The sequence below is a fragment of the Procambarus clarkii genome, chromosome 27 (genome assembly GCF_040958095.1).
Source record: "Procambarus clarkii isolate CNS0578487 chromosome 27, FALCON_Pclarkii_2.0, whole genome shotgun sequence".
NCBI lineage: Eukaryota > Metazoa > Arthropoda > Malacostraca > Decapoda > Cambaridae > Procambarus > Procambarus clarkii.
The window spans coordinates 1,802,040-1,824,539 of record NC_091176.1 but is presented as its reverse complement, the minus strand read 5'-3'; the positions used below and the strand labels follow the sequence as shown (position 1 = coordinate 1,824,539).

Genomic DNA, 22,500 nt, shown 5'->3' with positions numbered 1-22,500 from the left:
GCAATTACTTACGAATCTGTATATCTTTTCTCAATCTATGGCGGCTTTGTTTACAATTATTAAACAATTAATGAGCTCGGAAGCACCAGGAGGCTGTTTATAACAATAACAACAGTTGAATGGGAAGTTTTCATGCTTGTAAACTGTTTAATAAATATAACCAAAGCCGTCAAAGATTGAGGAAATATGTACACGTTCGTAAGTGTTTGCGTAAGTGCTTTCGCGAATCTGGTCCCTGGCCTCGGGCCGGGCTTGAGGAGTAGAAGAACTCCCAGAACCCCATCAAACAGGTATACACTATAGCGCCTCACAAACATTCACGCCTTCTAGGCGTGCTGGATAGGTGGTTGTTGTTTGAGATTTAGCTACTCAGAACGAAATGTCCATGTAGCACGGGCTATGGTGAGCCCGTAAACATATTGGATGGGTTAGGTTCGATGGATGCGGTGGCGGCCATGCGCGCTCGGGTCGACTTTGGGCCCTCTTGACTGTTTTGTAATGTCCATCCGTGTATGAGGACAGCTGCGGGGTTGGCGGCAGTGCTGAAATGTCACCGTGGGCCCCAATAAGTTGAGATGCCAAAGGTGGTCTTATCCCCAAATGTCACACAGGTGAGGGACTGTGCTGGTCTCTGTGTGTAGGTCATGCCTGTAAACCATACACAGGGTGATTGTGTGTGTGTGTGTGTGTGTGTGTGTGTGTGTGTGTGTGTGTGTGTGTGTGTGTGTGTGTGTGTGTGTGTGTGTGTGTGTGTGTGTGTGCGCGCGTGCGTGTGTGCGTGTGCGTGTGCGTGTGTGTGAGAGAAAATATTCACGTCATATATATTGAGACCAAAATTTAATAGTAATGACTTGGAGCTTTCTCCTAATAATTCCTTCCCCCTTCCCATTCCATCTCTCGTTCTCTCCCCACTCTCCCCACTCTCCACACTCCCCACACTCCCCCACTCTCCCCACTCCCCCACTCTCCCCACTCCCCCACTCTCCCCACTCCCCCACTCTCCCCACTCTCCACACTCCCCCACTCTCCACACTCCCCCACTCTCCCCACTCCCCCACTCTCCCCACTCCCCCACTCTCCCCACTCCCCCACTCTCCCCACTCCCCCACTCTCCACACTCCCCCACTCTCCACACTCCCCCACTCTCCACACTCCCCCACTCTCCCCACTCCCCCACTCTCCCCACTCCCCCACTCTCCCCACTCCCCCACTCCCCCACTCTCCCCACTCCCCCACTCCCCCCACTCCCCCCACTCCCCCCACTCCCCCACTCTCCCCACTCCCCCACTCTCCCCACTCCCCCACTCTCCCCACTCCCCCACTCCCCCACTCTCCCCACTCCCCCACTCTCCCCACTCCCCCACTCTCCCCACTCCCCCACTCTCCCCACTCCCCCACTCTCCCCACTCTCCCCACTCCCCCACTCTCCCCACTCCCCCACTCTCCCCACTCCCCCACTCCCCCACTCTCCCCACTCTCCCCACTCCCCCACTCTCCCCACTCCCCCACTCTCCCCACTCCCCCACTCTCCCCACTCTCCCCACTTCCCCACTCTCCCACTCTCCCCACTCCCCCACTCCCCACTCTCCCCACTCCCCCACTCTCCACACTCCCCCACTCTCCACACTCCCCCACTCCCCCACTCTCCCCACTCCCCCACTCTCCACACTCTCCCACTCTCCCCACTCCCCCCACTCCCCCACTCTCCCCACTCCCCCACTCTCCCCCACTCTCCCCACTCTCCCCACTCTCCCCACTCTCCCCACTCCCCCACTCTCCCCACTCCCCCACTCTCCCCACTCTCCCCACTCTCCCCCACTCCCCACTCCCCCACTCTCCCCACTCTCCCCACTCCCCCACTCTCCCCACTCCACCACTCTCCCCACTCCACCACTCTCCCCACTCCCCCACTCCCCACTCTCCCCACTCTCCCACTCCCCCCACTCTCCCACTCCCCCACTCTCCCCACTCCCCCACTCTCCCCACTCTCCCCACTCTCCCCACTCCCCCACTCCCCCACTCTCCCCACTCCCCCACTCTCCCCACTCCACCACTCTCCCCACTCCACCACTCTCCCCACTCCCCCACTCCCCCACTCTCCCCACTCTCCCCACTCCCCCACTCTACCCACTCCCCCACTCTCCCCACTCTCCCCACTCCCCCCACTCCCCCACTCTCCCCACTCCCCCACTCTCCCACTCCCCCCACTCCCACTCTCCCCACTCTCCCCACTCCCACTCTCCCCACTCTCCCCACTCCCACTCTCCCCACTCCTTCACTCTCCCCACTCCTTCACTCTCCCCACTCCCCCACTCTCCCCACTCCCCCACTCTCCCCACTCTCCCCACTCCCCCACTCTCCCCACTCTCCCCACTCCCCACTCCCCACTCCCCCACTCTACCCACTCCCCCACTCTCCCACTCCCCCACTCTCCCCACTCCCCCACTCTCCCACTCTCCCCACTCTCCCCACTCTCCCCACTCCCCACTCCCCCACTCTCCCCACTCTCCCCACTCTCCCACTCCCCCACTCCCCCACTCTCCCCACTCCCCCACTCTCCCACTCTCCCCACTCTCCCCACTCCCCCACTCTCCCCACTCCCCCACTCTCCCCACTCCCCCACTCTCCCCACTCCCCCACTCTCCCCACTCCCCCACTCCCCCACTCTCCCCACTCTCTCCACTCCCCCACTCTCCCCACTCCCCCACTCCCCCCACTCCCCCCACTCCCACTCTCCCCACTCCCCCACTCTCCCCACTCCCACTCTCCCCACTCCTTCACTCTCCCCACTCCTTCACTCTCCCCACTCCCCCACTCTCCCCACTCCCCCACTCCCCCCACTCTCCCCACTCCCCCACTCCCCACTCCCCACTCCCCACTCTCCCCACTCTCCCACTTCCCCACTCCCCCACTCTCCCCACTCCCCCCACTCTCCCCACTCTCCCCACTCCCCCACTCTCCCCACTCCCCACTCCCCACTCCCCCACTCTCCCCCACTCCCCCACTCTCCCCACTCCCCCACTCCCCCACTCTCCCCACGCCCCCACTCTCCCCACTTTCCCACTCTCCCCACTCCTTCACTCTCCCCACTCCCCCACTCTCCCCACTCCCCCCACTCCCCCACTCTCCCCATTCCCCCACTCTCCCCACTCCCCCACTCTCCCCACTCCCCCCACTCCCCCACTCTCCCCACTCTCCCCACTCCCCCACTCTCCCCACTCCCCCACTCTCCCCACTCCCCCACTCTCCCCACTCCCCCACTCTCCCCACTTCCCCACTCTCCCCACTTCCCCACTCTCCCCACTCCCCCACTCTCCCACTCTCCCCACTCCCCCACTCTCCCCACTCTCCCCACTCTCCCCACTTCCCCACTCTCCCCACTCCCCCACTCTCCCACTCTCCCCACTCCCCCACTCTCCCCACTCCCCCACTCTCCCCACTCTCCCCACTCCCCCACGCCCACTCTCCCCACTCCCCCACTCCCCACACGAAAAATATTTCTTCACATATAAGAAATCAAAAGCAAAAATCTCCTCTAGTATTGGACCTATTCGTACAATTGAAGGTTCATACACGGAGGATGACAAAGAAAATTATGAAATCCTAAAAAAGCAGTATGTTTAGCATTCCGATACACAGCATGAAAGTGGAAGATGTGGACAACTTCTCTATGCATGATATCCAAACCCCTGTAAATATAACTGATATCAACACGAGCATACTAGATTATGAAAGAGAAATTGACAACATGCCTATGCACCGGGATCTCGAGGCCAGACTCATGGAATTCAATATTTATAAAGAAATGCAAAGTGCCAGTAGCACAGGCACTCAGTATAGTGTGGAGGAAGAGCTTGGACACGGGGGAGATACCAGATGCACTTAAAGCAGCAGACATAGCCCCTCTACACAAGGGAGGGAGCAAAGCATTGGCAAAGAATTATAGACCAGTTGCACTAACGTCCCACATAATAAAAGTATTTGAGAGAGTGATCAGGAGTCAGGTCACTAGTTTCATGGAGACCAATGACCTCCATCATCCAGGCCAACATGGATTTAGAGCAGGAAGATCATGCCTCTCACAGCTACTTGACCATTACGACAAAATCACTGATGCATTAGAAGAAAAACAGAATGCAGATGTGGTATACACGGATTTCGCAAAGGCATGCGATAAATGTGACCATGGAGAGATAGCACACAAAATGAGGTCAATGGGAATAACTGGTAAAATAGGACGCTGGATACTCAGTTTTCTGTCGAACAGAACACAAAGAGTAACAGTGAACCATATAAAATAGTCCAAGCGCAGTTAAAAGCTCTGTACCTCAGGGTACAGTCCTTGCACCACTGCTTTTCCTTATTCTCTTATCATATATAGACTCAAATACAAGGCACAGCTTCGTATCATCATTTGCAGATGACACAAATCAACATGAAAATTACCTCTGCTGAAGATTTTTAAAAACTACAAGCAGATAATGGTAAAGTTTTCGACTGGGCAACAGAAAATAACATGATGTTTAACAGCGATAAATTCCAGGTACTCAGGTACGGTAATAATGGAGTCCTTAAACATAATACAGGGTACAAAACAATCAAACACTGGCTCACCATATCCCGTGCTATTTGGAACTTTTTGTTCCGGGTAGCGAATCTTAAACAACAACAACAACAATCAAATCTGCCCGTAGTAGGAAAGCAACATGTCGAGGATTTGGGAATAATGATGTCCGACGACCTAACGTTTAGGGAGCATAACCAAGCAAATATTGCGTCAGCCAGAAAAATGATAGGATGGATTACGAGAACTTTCAAGTCCAGAGATCCCATCACAATGGTTGTACTCTTCAAGTCACTTGTGTTGTCCCGTCTTGAGTACTGCTCAGAGGTCCACGGTTGTTCAACACCCTCCCAGCGAGCATCAGAAATATTGTCGGAACAACCGTGGACATCTTCAAGAGGAAACTAGATCATTTCCTCCAAGGAGTGCCGGGCCAACCGGGCTGTGGTGGGTATGTGGGCCTGCGGGCCGGGCTTGGGGAGTAGCAGAACTCCCAGAACCCCATCAACCAGGTATAAACCAAGCATCCCCCCTCTCTCTTTCGCTCCCTCCCCCAACCCTTTCCCTACCCCTCTCTCCCTCCATCTCCAAAAAAATTAAAGGTATATTACGAAGCATTGAAAAACAGCTAAATAACTAACACACACACACACACACACACACACACACACACACACACACACACACACACACACACACACACACACACACACACCACAAATAGAATGGTAGACGGTTGGAACAAGTTAAGTGAGAAGGTGGTGGAGGCCAAGACCGTCAGTAGTTTCAAAGCGTTATATGACAAAGAGTGCTGGGAAGACGGGACACCACGAGCGTAGCTCTCATCCTGTAACTTTACTTAGGTAATTACACTTAGGTAATTACACACACACACACACACACACACACACACACACACACACACACACACACACACACACACACACACACACACACAGTGGTGTGTGTGTGTGTGTGTGTGTCCACGGTAGATGAGTGGAACAGCATAGTGAAGTCATAAGGACCTGATATATACCGATGAACTCAAATGGAATGCATTAGGGGGTGATGTGGTGGAGGCTGACTCCATACACAGTTTCAAGTGTAGATATGACAGAGCCCGATAGGCTCAGGAATCTGTACACCTGTTGATTGACGGTTGAGAGGCGGGACCAAAGAGCCAGAGCTCAACCCCCGCAAACACAACTAGGTGAGTACACACACACACACACACACACACACACACACACACACACACACACACACACACACACACAAAAGAAACATTTTCTTATATAGATACAGATAAGAATAATGGAAAAAACAGAAGACGTTTTGTGCCATATAAGAGGCAGATGCCATATATAGCCACCCAAACATACACTTTAAATAATTCAGCGATCCCACTTTGTTCCCGGTAATTTGTGCACTAAATTGTGCCAATGACCTCGCCATTGTGACGTCAGATAAGCTGTCATTGTTCGCTCATATGCTCCAGTTCCCCACGCTCCCCCATCCACCCAATGCTGCATGGGGGCGCCCCCCATCCACCCAACGCTGCATGGGGGCGCCCCCCATCCACCCAACGCTGCATGGGGGCGCCCCCCCATCCACCCAATGCTGCATGGGCGCGCCCCCCATCCACCAACATCGCGGGCTATAACATTTCTCTGATTAAAAGTGTTGATGGTGATGTGAAATACCAACATCAATCCAAGTTCTTGGATAGCATGCTAAGACATACGATTACATGGCAGGCGGAGTCACAAGATGTATATAATGGTGACCAAGGTGAGTTTAGACCAGGACACTCGTGCCTCTTACAGTTTCTGGACCACTATGGTATAGTTCTGGACGCCCTGGCCAGTGTATCAACGTGCAGTGGAAGGCTTGCCGTTATAACCAGAAGCCTCAGTAATAATTGCACAAATATCCTCCCCCAATTATATTTGGCGCCGGTGTGGCCGCTCAATTCTGGCCACCGCATTGTAGAGAACGTAAATGTTCTTGAGACAATCCAGTGTAAAATATCCAGGGTGATCCCTGGTGTTAGAGACCTTCCATAAGAGCGCTCAACACACAGTATGCAGCACACGGGGACCATAGGCCTCCCAGTAACCATGGAAAACACCATCTTATTCACTTGTGTCGGCACATCTATCCTCATCTTGCAACTATCCTTTTACGACCAAAGACCACATTGACTCCAAACATCTACCACCCACGGGCTACTCATGAGCCACCTCTTTGGGTGGCTTAATCTTCATCAATCTATCATGAGAGATTGCTGGGCCTTCGTGCCCTAGAGGGGCACGAAGGGTCGAGGGGTGAGAGGACACGGGGTGTCCTCGAAGGGACGAGGGATGAGAGGGTCGAGGTGGACAAGTGGACACGGGGTATCAACAGGGAAGACGTATGTACAAGATCTTGAGCCTATAACACCAGGTCACAACACGTAGGCTGGAAAAGTTCAGATTCAGGAAGGATATGGGAACGTAGCATATATATATATATATATATATATATATATATATATATATATATATATATATATATATATATATATATATATTATTAAATATGACCGAAAAAGTAAGATTAATAATTCTAACACGAATTTTCTCAATCTTTCGTACATTACGCTTCACTGTTGGAGGTAAATCAAAAATCAATTCTCCAAAATTAATTTTTATTTCTAGTCTAATTTCTAGACTAGAAATAAAAATGAATTTTGGAGAATTGATTTTTGATTTACCTCCAACAGTGAAGCGTAATGTACGAAAGATTGAGAAAATTCGTGTTAGAATTATTAATCTTACTTTTTCGGTCATATTTAATAATATATGTCTACAGGAAAGACTGCTACCAAAATATACTAATATATATATATATATAGAGGTAGAGGTCCACGGTTGTTCAACATCCTCCCAGCGAGCATCAGAAATATTGCCGGAACAACCGTGGACATCTTCAAGAGGAAACTAGATTGTTTCCTTCAAGGAGTGCCGGACCAACCGGGCTGTGGTGGGTATGTGGGCCTGCGGGCCGCTCCAAGCAACAGCCTGGTGGACCAAACTCTCACAAGTCGAGCCTGGCCTCGGGCCGGGCTTGGGGAGTAGAAGTACTCCCAGAACCCCATCAACCAGGTATCAACCAGGTAGCGGTAGATGAGTGGAACAGCATAGTGAAGTCATAAGGACCTGATATATACCGATGAACTCACCGTCGTTCAGTCTGTAGTGTGTGTGCCTGAAGGGTCCAGGAATGAGAATTCGATCCCATAAAGTGTAATAGGTTTCCGGCCATCATAGAGACAAACGGTAAAGGATTTAGATGGGCACCGCCTAAAATGAGCGATCAGACCCACTGCTACAACTCATGTTCTTACTGATATTGTGTTTTTGAGAGCGGGGGCATGATAGAATGTGCAAAATAGCTCTTGGAAATTACCATGATCATCCTAACCACACGTCAAAACCTGGAGAAACGACGACGTTTCGGTCCGTCCTGGACCATTACGAAGTCGTGTGACAGAAGAATGTTGTTTAAGCTACTGGGAACAACAGTTGCCAGAAGCACGGGGTATGGCGAGCCCGTAGTGGACTTACCTGGCACAGGAGCGGGGCTGTGTGCATCCTGGGAAGAAAGATTGATGAAGATTAAGCCACCCAAGAGGTGGCACGGCCATGAATAGCCCGTAATGGGAAGAAAGTTAGGTACGAGCAAATAAATAAGAAGAGAGAGAGTGAGGCGAGAGGTGAGGAGCAGGTAAGAGAAGAAGGCAAGATTAAGGTAAAAGGTAAGAATGGTATGATATATGAATAAGAGGAAGGTATGAGGAAAGGTAAGAAAAGGAAAAAGGGAAAGAAAAAGAGGGTAGGCTTAAGTCAGATCATGTTTAAGAAGGCTGGAACATTTGAGTATATACTGTGAGAGAGAAGAGTCAACAGCAACAAAGCCAGGACTAAGGTTCATGTTGGGTATCAGAGCAGAGTCGACCAGACGGCGTCTGTGTAGAGTAGAGGCAGGAAAGATTACTTTACAAAACCAATCAGTAGGTTGAAGAGTCCCTAACATGACAGATCAGCACATTGTTTGTGTCTGTAGACTTAACACTTCTTTTGTGTTCCTCATGTCAGTTATTTGGTTGCTGTTGTTTCTACCACAGACGTGGCCACACATTTACAATGTTAACCAGCATCTATACATTTTCTTCTGTCCTCCGTGGACAGGGTGAGACATCTGTTAAACATATAGTTCGGTGATTTATTGAACAATCAACCACAGAAGGTGATTGTGGTGCTTTTAAAATGATAATCTAACCTACAAACAAATACATAAACAAATTGACGTCTGCCCTGTAATTAATGACACTGTGCGAGGTGTCTTTACAGTGTCATTAATGTGCGTTTACAAAAGTGAAATATAATTCTGACCAGCCTCCTCGGGAGTAGAACTACTCCCGAGACCTCCAGAACTACTCCAGGTACGCTCCAGGTACATATCTGGATTGAATTACCCAATCTTCTTGGGGCAATTCATACCCGTGCCACCTTGAAGGGCTTAATCTTCATCAATTAGTACGGCCAATCGACTTGAGAATGGTCCAGGACGGACCGAAACGTCGTCGTCCCTTCAACTTCTAGTGTGTGGTCTGGTCAACTTAGTACGGCCAGTTTCACAGAAGTATTGGAGAGGACAAGACAACCAGGAAATGCAGTAGACACCAGCAGCATTGGAAGCAGGAGCAGCAGTGTGAACCAGAGTAGTACGAAGTGTGTTAGTTTGTCGAAATGTGAATTTCCCATAAAGAGGACGAAGGGTTTTAGTGAGATTTTCAAGTTCAAATATGAAGGGGGAGACGGAGCGCAGTGGTACTAGTGTTGGAAGCAGGTTGGTGATGAAAGAAATTTCGTTTAGCTTGAGAATAGACACAGTTGATAAAATGTAAAAGATAACCAGGATAAAATGTAAAGGATAAGGGAGCCGGTCGGCCGAGCGGACAGCACGCTGGACTTGTGATCCTGTAGTCCTGGGTTCGATCCCAGGTGCCGGTGAGAAACAATGGGCAGAGTTTCTTTCACCCTATGCCCCCTGTTACCTAGCAGTAAAATAGGTACCTGGGTGTTAGTCAGCTGTCAGGGCTGCTTCCTGGGGGGTAAAGGCCTGGTCGAGGACCGGGCCGCGGGGACACTAAAAAGCCCCGAAATCATCTCAAGATAACCTCAAGAAGAAGATAACCAAGGCGAGAGAGAGATCTGTAGATAAAGGCAATTTTAGAATCAAGAAACTGAGGGTCGCTGATTCATAGAGCGCGGAGGAAGAGAGAGACGAGGACACTTTTCTTAACAGAAGGAGGATGATGGTAGGAAAAGAAGTGAATGTACATGCCACTATGCATGGGTTTACGGTAGACAGAGAAAGAGAACCCAGGCACAGAGCTGTGAACATGAACGTCAAGAAAAGGAAGGAGGGAATTAGAGTCCCACTCAACTTTGAAATAGATAGAAGGAGCCAGATTGTTAAGAGAGGCGAGGAAAGGCTGGAAAAGATTAAGGTCATGAGGCCATAAAGCAAAAATATTAAAAAAAAAAAAACATAGCGAAGCCAGAGTGACGAATATATAGCAGTCTCCGTGGTGTAGTGGTAAGACACTCGCCTGGCGTTCCGCGAGCGCTATGTCATGGGTTCGTATCCTGGCCGGGGAGGATTTACTGGGCGCAATTCCTTAACTGTAGCCTCTGTTTAACGCAACAGTAAAATGTGTACTTGGATGAAAAAACGATTCTTCGCGGCAGGGGATCGTATTCCAGGGACCATAGGATTAAGGACTTGCCCGAAACGCTACGCGTACTAGTGGCTGTACAAGAATGTAACAACTCTTGTATATATCTCTTGTATATATCAATAGTGGTAAGAAGAACGGTTTCCAAGTATTCCATATAGAGATTGGTAATGTTGATTTCGGGGATCAACGTCCCCGCGGCCCGATCTCCGACCAGGGTTCTTAGAAGTTAAAGAAGGAGGTAGTGAACACAATCTGTCGAGTTCGAGGAAAACATCAGTAGGAAGCAGATGGTGAAGAATGCCCTCAGTTGCCTTCTGATTAAGGACAGAGATAACTTCATCAAGGGGAATATTAGTAAACAGAGAGTCGACATAAGGACTAAGCATCTTAGAGGGAGGCTGCCGGCACAGTCTTTCTGTGAGGTCCTGAGAGTAACGTAGGTGGGCAGGAGAAAAAGTACCAAGGTAACCTAAGCATAATCTTAGGGGAGAGAATTATCAGGGGAAAGGGGGCCGAGCCATTACGACTATATAGAACTTGGAAGGGATCAGGATAAGGATTTGGGATGGGACAGGGGAAAGTAATGGTGAGTATCAAGGTAAGGAGTGGGAATTTTGGTAAGCCAGGAAGCAATATGATAGCCGACAGAACCTCCTGAAGAAATGATAGACCGAAGAGGAACACCAGTTTTACGAGTCTTAGGTAGACTGTAGAAATATGGAAGTGAAGGGCTGTGCAGAATACACCCGTTGAAGAGCACAGGTGCAATAGGTACTCTTTGAGTGAGAACTATCAACATCAGAGGCCCGAGACTGTTCAACACGCTTCCACTACACATAAGGGACATAACTGGCCGACCCCTCACAGTGTTCAAGAGAGAACTATCAACATCAGAGGCCCGAGACTGTTCAACACGCTTCCACTACACATAAGGGACATAACTGGCCGACCCCTCACAGTGTTCAAGAGAGAACTTGATAAGCACGTCCAAAGGATACCTGATCAACCAGGCTGTGACTCATACGTCAGGCTGCGTCCAGCTGCGTCCAACAGCCTGGTTGACCAGTTCAGCAACGAGGAGGCCTGGTCGACGACCGGGCCGCGGGGACGCAAAGCCCCGGAATCATCACAAGGTAGCCACAAGGTAGCCGCAAGGTAAGGGCAAATGACACTGAAACGTTTTACAAGATCAAAGTCAGGAGGACAGAGAAGAAAGCTGTCATAGTTTGTGGTTAAACTAAGTTTCAAGGCGATCCAAAAGGTCAGAAATGAGAGGAGCATACGTGCATCATCACTCTCACGAACATACGTCAGCACAGCATCAGCCTCCAGGAAGTAGTCCCACACAGTCAAGGACAATCACCGAATTGCATTTGTCGGGAAGGTAGGATAACAATAATAGTTGTTAGCTTTCAGGGAGGCAACGTCAAGCTGGAAGAGACGAGGGAGGTGGTGATTTTTTTCACCCAAACTGTCGAGAAAAAGAGCGGGGATAAGGGCCCCCCATGAAGGAAGACGGGGCCGAAAGAATTGTTGAACTTATCAAAGGAACTAATGAGATCAATGCCCAGCCCGTCCTCATAAACAAAGGCCAAAGTACATTCCAGGCATCTGCCAACCCCCCTGCTAATGAACGAAAAACGGTTTACATACGACTCAACCAATAACGTCCGAACATTTCTCGAACAAGTGTTTCGCTGACGACTTTTGTTCGAACCACAACGCTGTAAATGCTTCACCCACGTACGTCAAGTACAAATAATCGTCCTAACCTAAACAACCCCACAGCAATGCTAATAATATTTAAATCACTGGTGCTGTCCCGTCTTGAGTATTGCTCGGTACTCAACTCCCCCTTTCAGAGCAGGACAGATCTTTGAATTAGAGGGAATGCAGAGAACATATACAGCACGCATAGCAACAATAAAACATTAAATTATTGGGACCGTCTTGAAGCTCTCAAAATGTACGCTCTGGAAAGGTATCAAATAATATAAGCAGAGAAGAACGGGAGGGCCAGGTCCCAAATTTGCACAGTATAATAACAACATACTGGAGAGAGAAGTACGGAAGGAAATACAGAATAGAACCAGTGAGGAACAGAGGTGCCACAGACACAATCAGTGAGCACTCTTTTAACATCAGAGGTCCACAGCTGTTCAACACCCTCCCAGCAATCGTTAGAAATATTGTTGGAACAAAGGTGGATGTATTCAAGAAGCACTTGGACAGGTTCTTGCAAGAAGTGCCCGACCAATCGGGCTCTAGTGGATATGTGGGCCTACGGGCCACTCCAAGCAACAGCCTGTTAGACCGAGTTATCAAAAGTCGAGCCTGGTCCCGGGCCGGGGCTCGGGGAGTAGAAGAACTCCAGAAACCCTCCCCAGGTATTCTCCAGGTATTGTGTGTAGTGTGGAAGAGTGGTGCGAAGAGGATAGGCGAGCAGTGTCAAAAGTGATGGGAAATAAGGTCACATAGGTCACTGGGAATAGAAGACAAAGTGTTGGTGTTGACGTAATGTTAGAAAAACATAGTCAACTTGCAAGGAGGTGGTGTGTAGTTCATTGTGCACCCCATACTCATCCTGTGAGCTGTAGCGCAAGAAAGATTACAGAGGGCACAAAAGGTCTTTATCAGACCTCGACGGATATTATTACATTAATAATTGCATCTATCCTTCACACCTTGTAAATATAATGTCAGCTAGTTACAGAGAATGTTCCATTTTAATAGCTATCTATTTACAGTTAATCATTATTCTTTCATTCTTACCTTTCACCCTATTCCTGCCTTTCACCCTATTCCTGCCTTTCACCCTATTCCTGCCTTTCACCCTATTCCTGCCTTTCACCCTATTCCTGCCTTTCACCCTATTCCTACCTTTCACCCTATTCCTACCTTTCACCCTATTCCTACCTTTCACCCTATTCCTGCCTTTCACCCTATTCCTACCTTTCACCCTATTCCTGCCTTTCACCCTATTCCTACCTTTCACCCTATTCTTGCCTCTCGCCTCACTCTTTCCTGATTTATTTTCCCGTACCTTCCTTCCTTGTTTCACGGGCTATTCATGCCCGTGCCTCCTGTAGGGTGGCTTAATCTTTATCAATCATCAATCCTCCTCCTATCACTTGATAATAGTCCAGGACAGTTCGAAACGTCGTTGTTTCTCCATTTTTTGACGTGTGGCTTGGTCATATCTTCAGCCAGGTTGTGACTCATCGTCTGCACAAGGTGAACATTACTCAGGCGTAAGTTAGGTGTTGTGATGACCGCACATGGGGCCTCGTAGCCTGGTGGATGGCGCGCAGGACTCGTAATTCTGTGGCGCGGGTTCGATTCCCGCACGAGGCAGAAACAAATGGGAAAAGTTTCTTTCACCCTGAATGCCCCTGTTACCTAGCGGTAAAATAGGTACCTGGGTGTTAGTCAGCTGTCACGGGCTGCTTCCTGGGGGTGGAGGCCTGGTCGAGGACCGGGCCGCGGGGACACTAAAGCCCCGAAATCATCTCAAGATAACCTCAAGATAACCACATGGAGGTTGTCGCGTCATGTGATGACCCGTATAGAGTTGACCTGAGAGAGGTTAACCAGCTTGCTCTTCCTTGTCGGATGAGGGTTGGAGAACATTGGCTTGGTGGTGCGATAGGAGGCAGGCGGTGTTGTAGAGTATGGGGGTGAGGGGAGGCGACAGGCGTTTAGCAGCAACAATACCTGAAGAATGTTATCTAATCAGTGCGATATCACGGGCGTCTCCTGCCTACACGACCAGCAGACGCTGGTGATAGGAGGGTGGGAGGGAGAGGAAGTTAGTCAGCCTTCAACACCCAGCCGCCACACTTGTGAAGGCCATTGCCCGACACCCTCCACAATGCCTCCAGTACGTCGCTCCCGCCTCGCATACTTAACCTGCAGAAGGGAAGGCGTCCTCCTCCAAGAGGGACGGATATGTGAACAGTGTTCATTTTATGTATCACGTTATTGTGATTTCTGTGTGTAATGTAGTAAGGGCGAAGAGGGAGAACGGCCTATTGACAGCTCGAGTGCATGGGGGAGTTGTGTAAAACCCTGCATAATGTTGGCTGCTCCCCCTGCAACACCAACCATGCTCTCGCTATCGTTGAATAACAAGTTAAATGAAAATTGTAGACCAGAACGAGTGTGACTAAATTCCCGGCAGTGACTGAATTGACAGTTGTGTATTTATTTTCAGGAAATCATTACCGAGAGTGTAACTGGTGCTATGGTGTTGAGATTTAATTCACTGTATTTGGCTTATCATTAAGGAAAGTTAGCGAATTGATTAAATTTAATTGATTTAAATTTAGTGTCAAGGTGGTAATTGGGCTACTATAGTGTGTAGCTTCAAACATGAATTGATTGTAAAGTCAAAAAAATTTAATGGCGAGTTTGGCGGTATTTGTTAGACCAGACTGTGAGAAAGAGTAAAATATAGTGATAATTAGTTGGCAACTGGGGCAGGTGTTGGCGGGAGTATGGTGTCGGGCCCGCGCGGCGCCGGCTGCCGATTTGCAAGTGAATGACCCGTAACACAGCACTTTATTAGGATTCTTCACCAGTGGTGTTTAGTGCGGGCGATTACCCAGAGTCCACGTGTCGAGCACGGGGGGGGGGAGGTTAGGGTAGGATGTGGAGCAAACGGTGTTTGCATCAAGCAGGGCGAGGGTGATAAGGAGGGTAGTGGGGGTGGGGGGGGGGGGGGGGGTGGAGGAATCATTCTGTAACACATTTTCTCAAGACTAAACATTAGAAACTGTCAAGTTTCCTACTGGTTCATTGGTGTCTCCATGCTGACTGGCCAGCAAGTTTCCTTCTCACTTACATGTCAAAATAAGACTTGCCTCGTGTTGAATGTTGCACTTGGACTCTCTTGTTGAATGTTGTACTGCCTTTTGTTGACTGTTGCACTTACCCTGTTTTACCTAGAGTTCACCTGGAGAGGGTTCTAGCTGTTCTACTCCCCGGGCCCGGCCTAGGGCCAGGTTCGGTGATAACTTGGTCCACCAGGCTGTTTGCTTGGAGCAGCCCGCAGGCCCACATACCCACCACAGCCTGGTTGGTCCAACACTTCCTGCAGAAACGTTCCTAATTGCTGCTTGAAGAAGTCTATCAAAGTTCCGGCAATATTTATTATGCTTGCTGGGAGAGTACTGAACTGTAGTGAACTATTCTGAACCGCTGATGTTCATAGTGCTTTCTCATTGTGCCTATGACTCCTCTACTCCTCACTGCTTCTATTCTGAAATTCGTTCCATATCTTACGGTCCAGTAAGTTAATCTACTGTACAAATTTGTGACCTGGCCCTCCAGTATGTTCCATGTATATATTACTTGGTACCTCTCTCGTCTCCTTTCCAGAGGCATTGTGAGACGGTCCCAATAATGAGCTCAGACGGCCCCAATAATTTAGGTGCGTTAATGCTACCTGGGATTCCATTGATTCCTCTAGGGATCCCGAGACTTCCAACTGAAGCCCAGTCAGGGTTTCATACATTGCCTCCATGCTCTCTGGCTTATGGACGTGTAGATCTACCTCTAACATTACTCGTCAGATTCACAGTGGAATCCCGTGATGCCCTTGCTCTGGACCGTTCAGGAGTTGGAACTCCTGAACCACAGCCAGAGTGCATGGGGGATAATATATAAAATTTTGACTGGGCTTCAGTTGGAAGCCTCTGGACTGCTAGAGGAATGAATGGAATCCCAGGGTGCTGTTGACTATGTCGTGGTGCAATGGTCTACGTCGATTGCTTCGAGTACCAACTGAGTGGGTTCGAATCCTCCTCATGGCTCCTACTGTTTTCCGATTTAAAAACAATTAACATTGTAATGGTACCCCACGATTTTAACGTTTCATAATTCATCCTACAATTCTCCTGGCTGACGTTGTTTTTGCTTGAGTTCTAGATGTCAGGTCATCAGACACACTTCCCAGAACTTTTACATGCTGTTTTGTCATTATGGGGTAGGTCTGATCGTGTCTTGTACCCTGTATTATGTTAACGGTCTACATGTCTGTCATACATAAGTACCTAGAAGTTATCGCTGTTAAACATCATGTTATCTTTAGTTTACCAATCAAAGATTATTAATATCACATGTTGACTTGTGATAACTTGGTCCACTTTCACTGCTCCATGTTGACTGTTACACTTGCACTGTCAGGTGTTGACTGTTACACTTGCACTGTCAGGTGTTGACTGTGACACTTTTTGCACTGTCAGGTGTTGACTGTGACACTTTTTGCACTGTCAGGTGTTGACTGTGACACTTTTTGCACTGTCAGGTGTTGACTGTGACACTTTTTGCACTGTCAGGTGTTGACTGTGACACTTTTTGCACTGTCAGGTGTTGACTGTGACACTTTTTGCACTGTCAGGTGTTGACTGTGACACTTTTTTGCACTGTCAGGTGTTGACTGTGACACTTTTTGCACTGTCAGGTGTTGACTGTGACACTTTTTGCACTGTCAGGTGTTGACTGTGACACTTTTTGCACTGTCAGGTGTTGACTGTGACACTTTTTGCACTGTCAGGTGTTGACTGTGACACTTTTTGCACTGTCAGGTGTTGACTGTGACACTTTTTGCACTGTCAGGTGTTGACTGTGACACTTTTTGCACTGTCAGGTGTTGACTGTGACACTTTTTGCACTGTCAGGTGTTGACTGTGACACTTTTTGCACTGTCAGGTGTTGACTGTGACACTTTTTGCACTGTCAGGTGTTGACTGTGACACTTTTTGCACTGTCAGGTGTTGACTGTGACACTTGCACTGTCAGGTGTTGACTGTGACACTTGCACTGTCAGGTGTTGACTGTTACACTTGTACTGTCAGGTGTTGACTGTGACACTTGCACTGTCAGGTGTTGACTGTGACACTTGCACTGTCAGGTGTTGACTGTGACACTTGCACTGTCAGGTGTTGACTGTTACACTTGTACTGTCAGGTGTTGACTGTGACACTTGTACTGTCAGGTGTTGACTGTGACACTTGCACTGTCCTGTGTTGACTGTTACACTTTTCACTTTAATTCAAAAATTGTGTTCCATGATTCTTATTGTAGAGAAATGCCAAGATAACAGTAGATTATATCAAAGAACGTTTCGTCTGTAAGGGCTCGATGATAAAAGCTTTATCAAATGTAACGGAAATACTCCCTGTTATCGTGGTGGATAATATTGTTTATTCTTGGTAAATGACAGTACTGTACCTTACCTTTTTTGCTTTCCTAGTCATATCTTGAGAACACCATTTTATCGACTTGCAAGTAATATAATAATTATGCCTTATGATGAATAAGGCTATATTCCTGTTTCATATATTTTATATGAAAAATGATTATATTATAATGATTATACTGTATATTATATGAATATATGTGTTATATGAATACTGTACATATATGTGTTATATTAGAAGATGAACAGTGTACAGTATCTCTTTTGGGGACTGTTCTTAGTATCAATCTGTCTTCCCCTCTATCTTTGTCAAATGACATGTTATAAATTACTGGTGGTTTTGGCATCCACTATGACCTTAAATCGTCCATCGTCCATAGCTCTGTTCGGAAGATTAAATTCAATTTCTTTATTATGTACCCCATACCCATCCCGTGGGCGGTGGTGTAAAGGATTACAGAGGCCAACCCGTTCTCGCAAATTCGTAAAGTCAATATTGACTTATTAACTACGTACATAGGTGATATACTAAACATAATAGATACCCTTAAAAAGATTCATAGAAAACACCGACCTTACCTAACCTTGTTAGTATCTTAAGATAAGCATCTTATTGCTTCGTAATTACAATTATTACTTAACCTATACCTATTATAGGTTAGGTAATAATTGTAATTACGAAGCAATAAGATGCTTATCTTAAGATACTAACAAGGTTAGGTAAGGTCGGTGTTTTCTATGAATCTTTTTAAGGGTATCTATTATGTTAAGTATGTCACCTATGCACATATTTAATAAGTCAATATTGACTTATTAAATTTGCGAGAACGGGTTGCAGAGGCATATAATCGGTTCAGGAACTGAACCCTCTAGTTCGTTTAACTAAGCAAATAACAATCTTTTGACGCTAGTTACAAAATTATTGTTATATATACGTACATGTACACATACTCATACATACATGTACATATATATACATATACATATATACATACACATACATATATAATCACCCACACAAATACACATCAATTATCTGAGAGAGAACCTCTGGTAATTTTTTCGGCAAATTTTAATAATTCTTCCTAGTGAACTTTGCTGATTTCTGTTACGGTTTTGTATGAGATCATATCGCCTCTATTTTTTTTCAGTCTATTATAGTTATTCCTCGCCAGTGTTCTGTGAGAATTTCCAAAAGTTGGTGAAAAAATACAATATACAGCTGTACTACCTTTCCTTGTAATAGTGTAATTTGTTTTTAAATAGTTAAGGTATTACTCAGTCTGCAAGAAAGAAACAATTGACTGAAGTGAAGTGTGATCATACACTTGAAATTAAATTTTATGAACTGTCATTACAGTGTATGTGCTTTGGTTATCACAGAAAACAGAGCTTCATGCTATCTTCCAGAAAGCTATAAACATATTGCTACAATTTTCAATGTCCTACACGTGAGAGCGAGCATTTCTCGTGTTTAACGAATATAAAACCAAACAGGAATGGGCTCGTGTCTGAGGAAGATGCGACCATGAATTCAGTTGTGGTTAAAAAGCAAGCCCAAGTTTTACATTAAATAATAACAATTCATTATCTCGGGGGAGCCAGGCAGCCAGTTTATACATACAGTACATGTATAATAAGTTAGGCTTATTTTGAGGGGACCTCCTTGGCCGAATTACAGACTTTACCTCAGATGGGACTCCACAAGATGCTTACTGTGGTAACGCCTTTGTACCTATTTACTGCTCGGTAGACAGGTGCATTAGGTGATAAGAAACACACCCAACCATTTCTGTCCTGCCCAGGATTTGAACCTGGAATTCTCGATTGTGATTCGAGAACAATGTCGACTGTACTACCTGGACCAAAAGATACTTAGGAGGAGACAAATTAGGAGACATTACAATCAATGTAATGTTAAAACTTGGATTATTTTTATTTGTGAATGTCTTATAAAAGAATAAAATGTATCTAGTGTTTTCATTAACAGCTTTACAAAAAAAATTATTACAGTACCACAAAAATCATAACAAAATATATACACCGCTTGTAATCAGTAAGCCAGATGCCCTGCACTGACATCTGTTTGAGTGAAAATGTTTGTAATTTTTGTATTGACAGTAATTATTAAATTAAGTTAGACAATAAATACTCTTGTAATATTTTATATAAAAGCATAATATATTAATCCTACTGCTTTACTTGTCTGTTTTATATTTGACCCCTGTCAAACTTAGTACACTATGTTAGCCAGGTAGGTAATATTTCATGAGCTCCTCCAAAGTCCAAACAAAAAAGGTCGAGAATCACGGGTTTAAAAGCTTAGGCCTGTTTTGGAGTTTGCTTGTTGGGTGTTTTGGAATTACAGTACAGTACATTATTTCGTTGGACCATTTTTTTTTCTTCTTCTTTTTGTATTGGTCACTTTTAAATTTTCTGTATTGGTCATTTTTGTGGATGAACCTAGGTATACATAAGTGAGACTTGGGATATATCGATGAAATGTGGAATAAATAAAAGAAAATTGGGATGCATGGATGAAACTTGAAATGTATGGAGACAATTCTGAATGCAAAGATGAAACTAGTGATACATTACTTCAACTATGGATACACAAACACATACACATACATACTAGTGGAACATGAGGATGAAATGTGGAATATGAGGATGAACATGGAATATGAGGATGAAATGTGGAATATATGAAATATATATATTTCATCCAGAAATTATATGGATGAAACTTGGAATATATGGATGAATCTTGGAATATATATGAATGAAACTAGATAGACGAATGAAACATACGATGATGAAATTGGGGATAGATACATGATCACACATCTCTCACGGCATAAGGCAGTCAGTGACATGCAGTGTGCCAAGGTAATGGCAATAGACTTTTATGGTTCTATCTTTTCCACAGGGGATGGAGGGAACACAGAAGGTGTGGGTGAGCGACCAGACCCATGGCTTTATCCTGGGTAACATCGTTGACCTCACCAGTGATGGGGTGCTCATCCAGCCCGTCACGCGAGGCACCAAGCCCATCACTGCTGACTACGACCGAGTTTATCCAGCTGAGGAAGATGACACCAAAGAGGTGGATGACAATTGTGAGTTTGTCTTTTCACTGTGTACATGGTTTGCTAATTTGTCATATAAATTATTAGTAGACTATTAGTTTTATGTACGATGTAATCTTTGAAATTGTATGCAAAACTGGACTGTATAGTATATTTTTAAGGATTATTAAAATATGTACTTCAAGGCCAAAAATTTTATTGCATCAAAAATTCAAATACTGCAATGTTTATTATATAGTCAGATTTGAGGGTTCTTAAGACAGTAGTATATTGTACACAAAAATTATGTTTATGGAATCTGACTTTCTGGTCTAATTGTGATGGATCATGTTCATCAGATCAAGATGTATGTTAAATCTAGGTTTTTATATATATATTTTTTTTTTGCAGTTTGTTACTAATATTTTTGGGAGTTTCTTTTCATTAATGGTAAAAGCCATCTTTGCTCATGTTTACACATGCTTATAATCAATATATAAATGCAGTTTTAATACACCTGTATTGTAAATTTAAAAAGTCAAATTTTTGTATATAAATAAGGATTTTTGAAGGTTTCAGTGTATAAAACAGCTTTGATAGGAAATTGAAAATATTCTACCGATGATTTTTGTTTCAGGTGCTCTTATGTACCTAAATGAGGCAACACTTCTCAACAACATCAGGTTACGTTACAGTCAGGACAAAATATATGTAAGTTTTTGTGTTGTACTTAAGAACATGATAAAGGTAACTGCAGAAGGCCTATTGGCCCATTCGAGGCCGCTCCTATTTATAACCACCCAATTCCACTCATAAATATGTCCAACCCATGTTTGAAACAATCAAGGGACCCCACCTCCACCACATTACGTGGTAATTGGTTCTACAAATCAACAACCCTGTTACCGAACCAGTATTTACTCAGGTCTTTCCTAAATCTAAACTTATCTAATTTATACATAGTATTTAGTGTTCTGTCTTGTGTTGATACTTTTAATACCCTATTAATATTCCCTTTATGTTCATTCATCCACTCGTACACTTCTATCATGTCACCCCTAATTCTTCGCCTTTCTAGATAATGTAATTTAGGCTTTGTCAGTCTTCTTCAAATAACAGGTTACTGTACTAATTTGGGGAATTAACTTTGTCATCCTATGCTGGATGCGTTCTAGTGAATTTACATCCATTCTATAGTACGGCGACCAAAACTGAACAGCATAATCTAAATGTGGCCAGAGCAAGATATAGCTGAAGAATATGGTACAGTACTTAATGGCTCTCAAAGCTCCTCTTTGCATTCTTTAAGCACCCTGACAGACACTGCGTCTGGCCCTGGGGATTTGTTAGGCTTCAGTTTCACCATTTGTTTAGTAACATCCTCTGTGGTAACTGCTAAACTAATCACTCTATCCTCTTCCCCACCCACATAGACTTGTTTGGTTGAAGGCATAATGTTAAGTTCCCCTTTAGTAAATACAGAGATAAATTATTTATTAAAAATACTACTCATCTCTGTCATTATCAGTTATACGACCTGTCTCAGTGTTTAAAGGACCTATTGTTTTCCTAATCTCTGTTCAACTAAAAATTTTTTTAACTGAAAAAAAATTTAGGATTTGCCCTGCTATGCGAACTTCATTTTTTTTTTTTTGCCCTCCTTATCTCTCCTTTTAACATTTCTAACCAGTTGGACGAATTCTTGTTCTGAACTGACTATCCCCATTCCCAATCCTTTTGTACCAAGCTCTCTTTATACCTGCAATATAAAGTTCTTCAGATACTTTATCCATTTCAGATTATTATTATTCGATCTATTCAATTTGTATGGTATACTACGTTCCTGTGCTTTGCTTAAAATATTTTTAAATAAGTTATA

General features: G+C 45.7%; 1 protein-coding gene across 14 annotated transcripts in view; it reads left to right on the top strand.

The window, feature by feature from the left end:
- jar (Myosin heavy chain 95F jaguar) overlaps positions 1–22,500 on the top strand; it is a 371,085-nt gene that overhangs the window by 96,193 nt on the left and 252,392 nt on the right. For 7 of the 14 annotated variants that reach the window (XM_069332235.1, XM_069332234.1, XM_069332238.1 and 4 more), the window contains 2 exons: positions 20,483–20,672; positions 21,259–21,332. The exons of 6 other annotated variants lie outside the window; for them this stretch is intronic. In XM_069332235.1, the coding sequence (XP_069188336.1) occupies positions 20,483–20,672; positions 21,259–21,332 (264 nt within the window). Of the gene's footprint in view, positions 1–14,058; positions 14,233–20,482; positions 20,673–21,258; positions 21,333–22,500 lie in introns of those variants that run through there. One more of the 14 variants, XM_069332236.1, reaches the window with a different exon arrangement.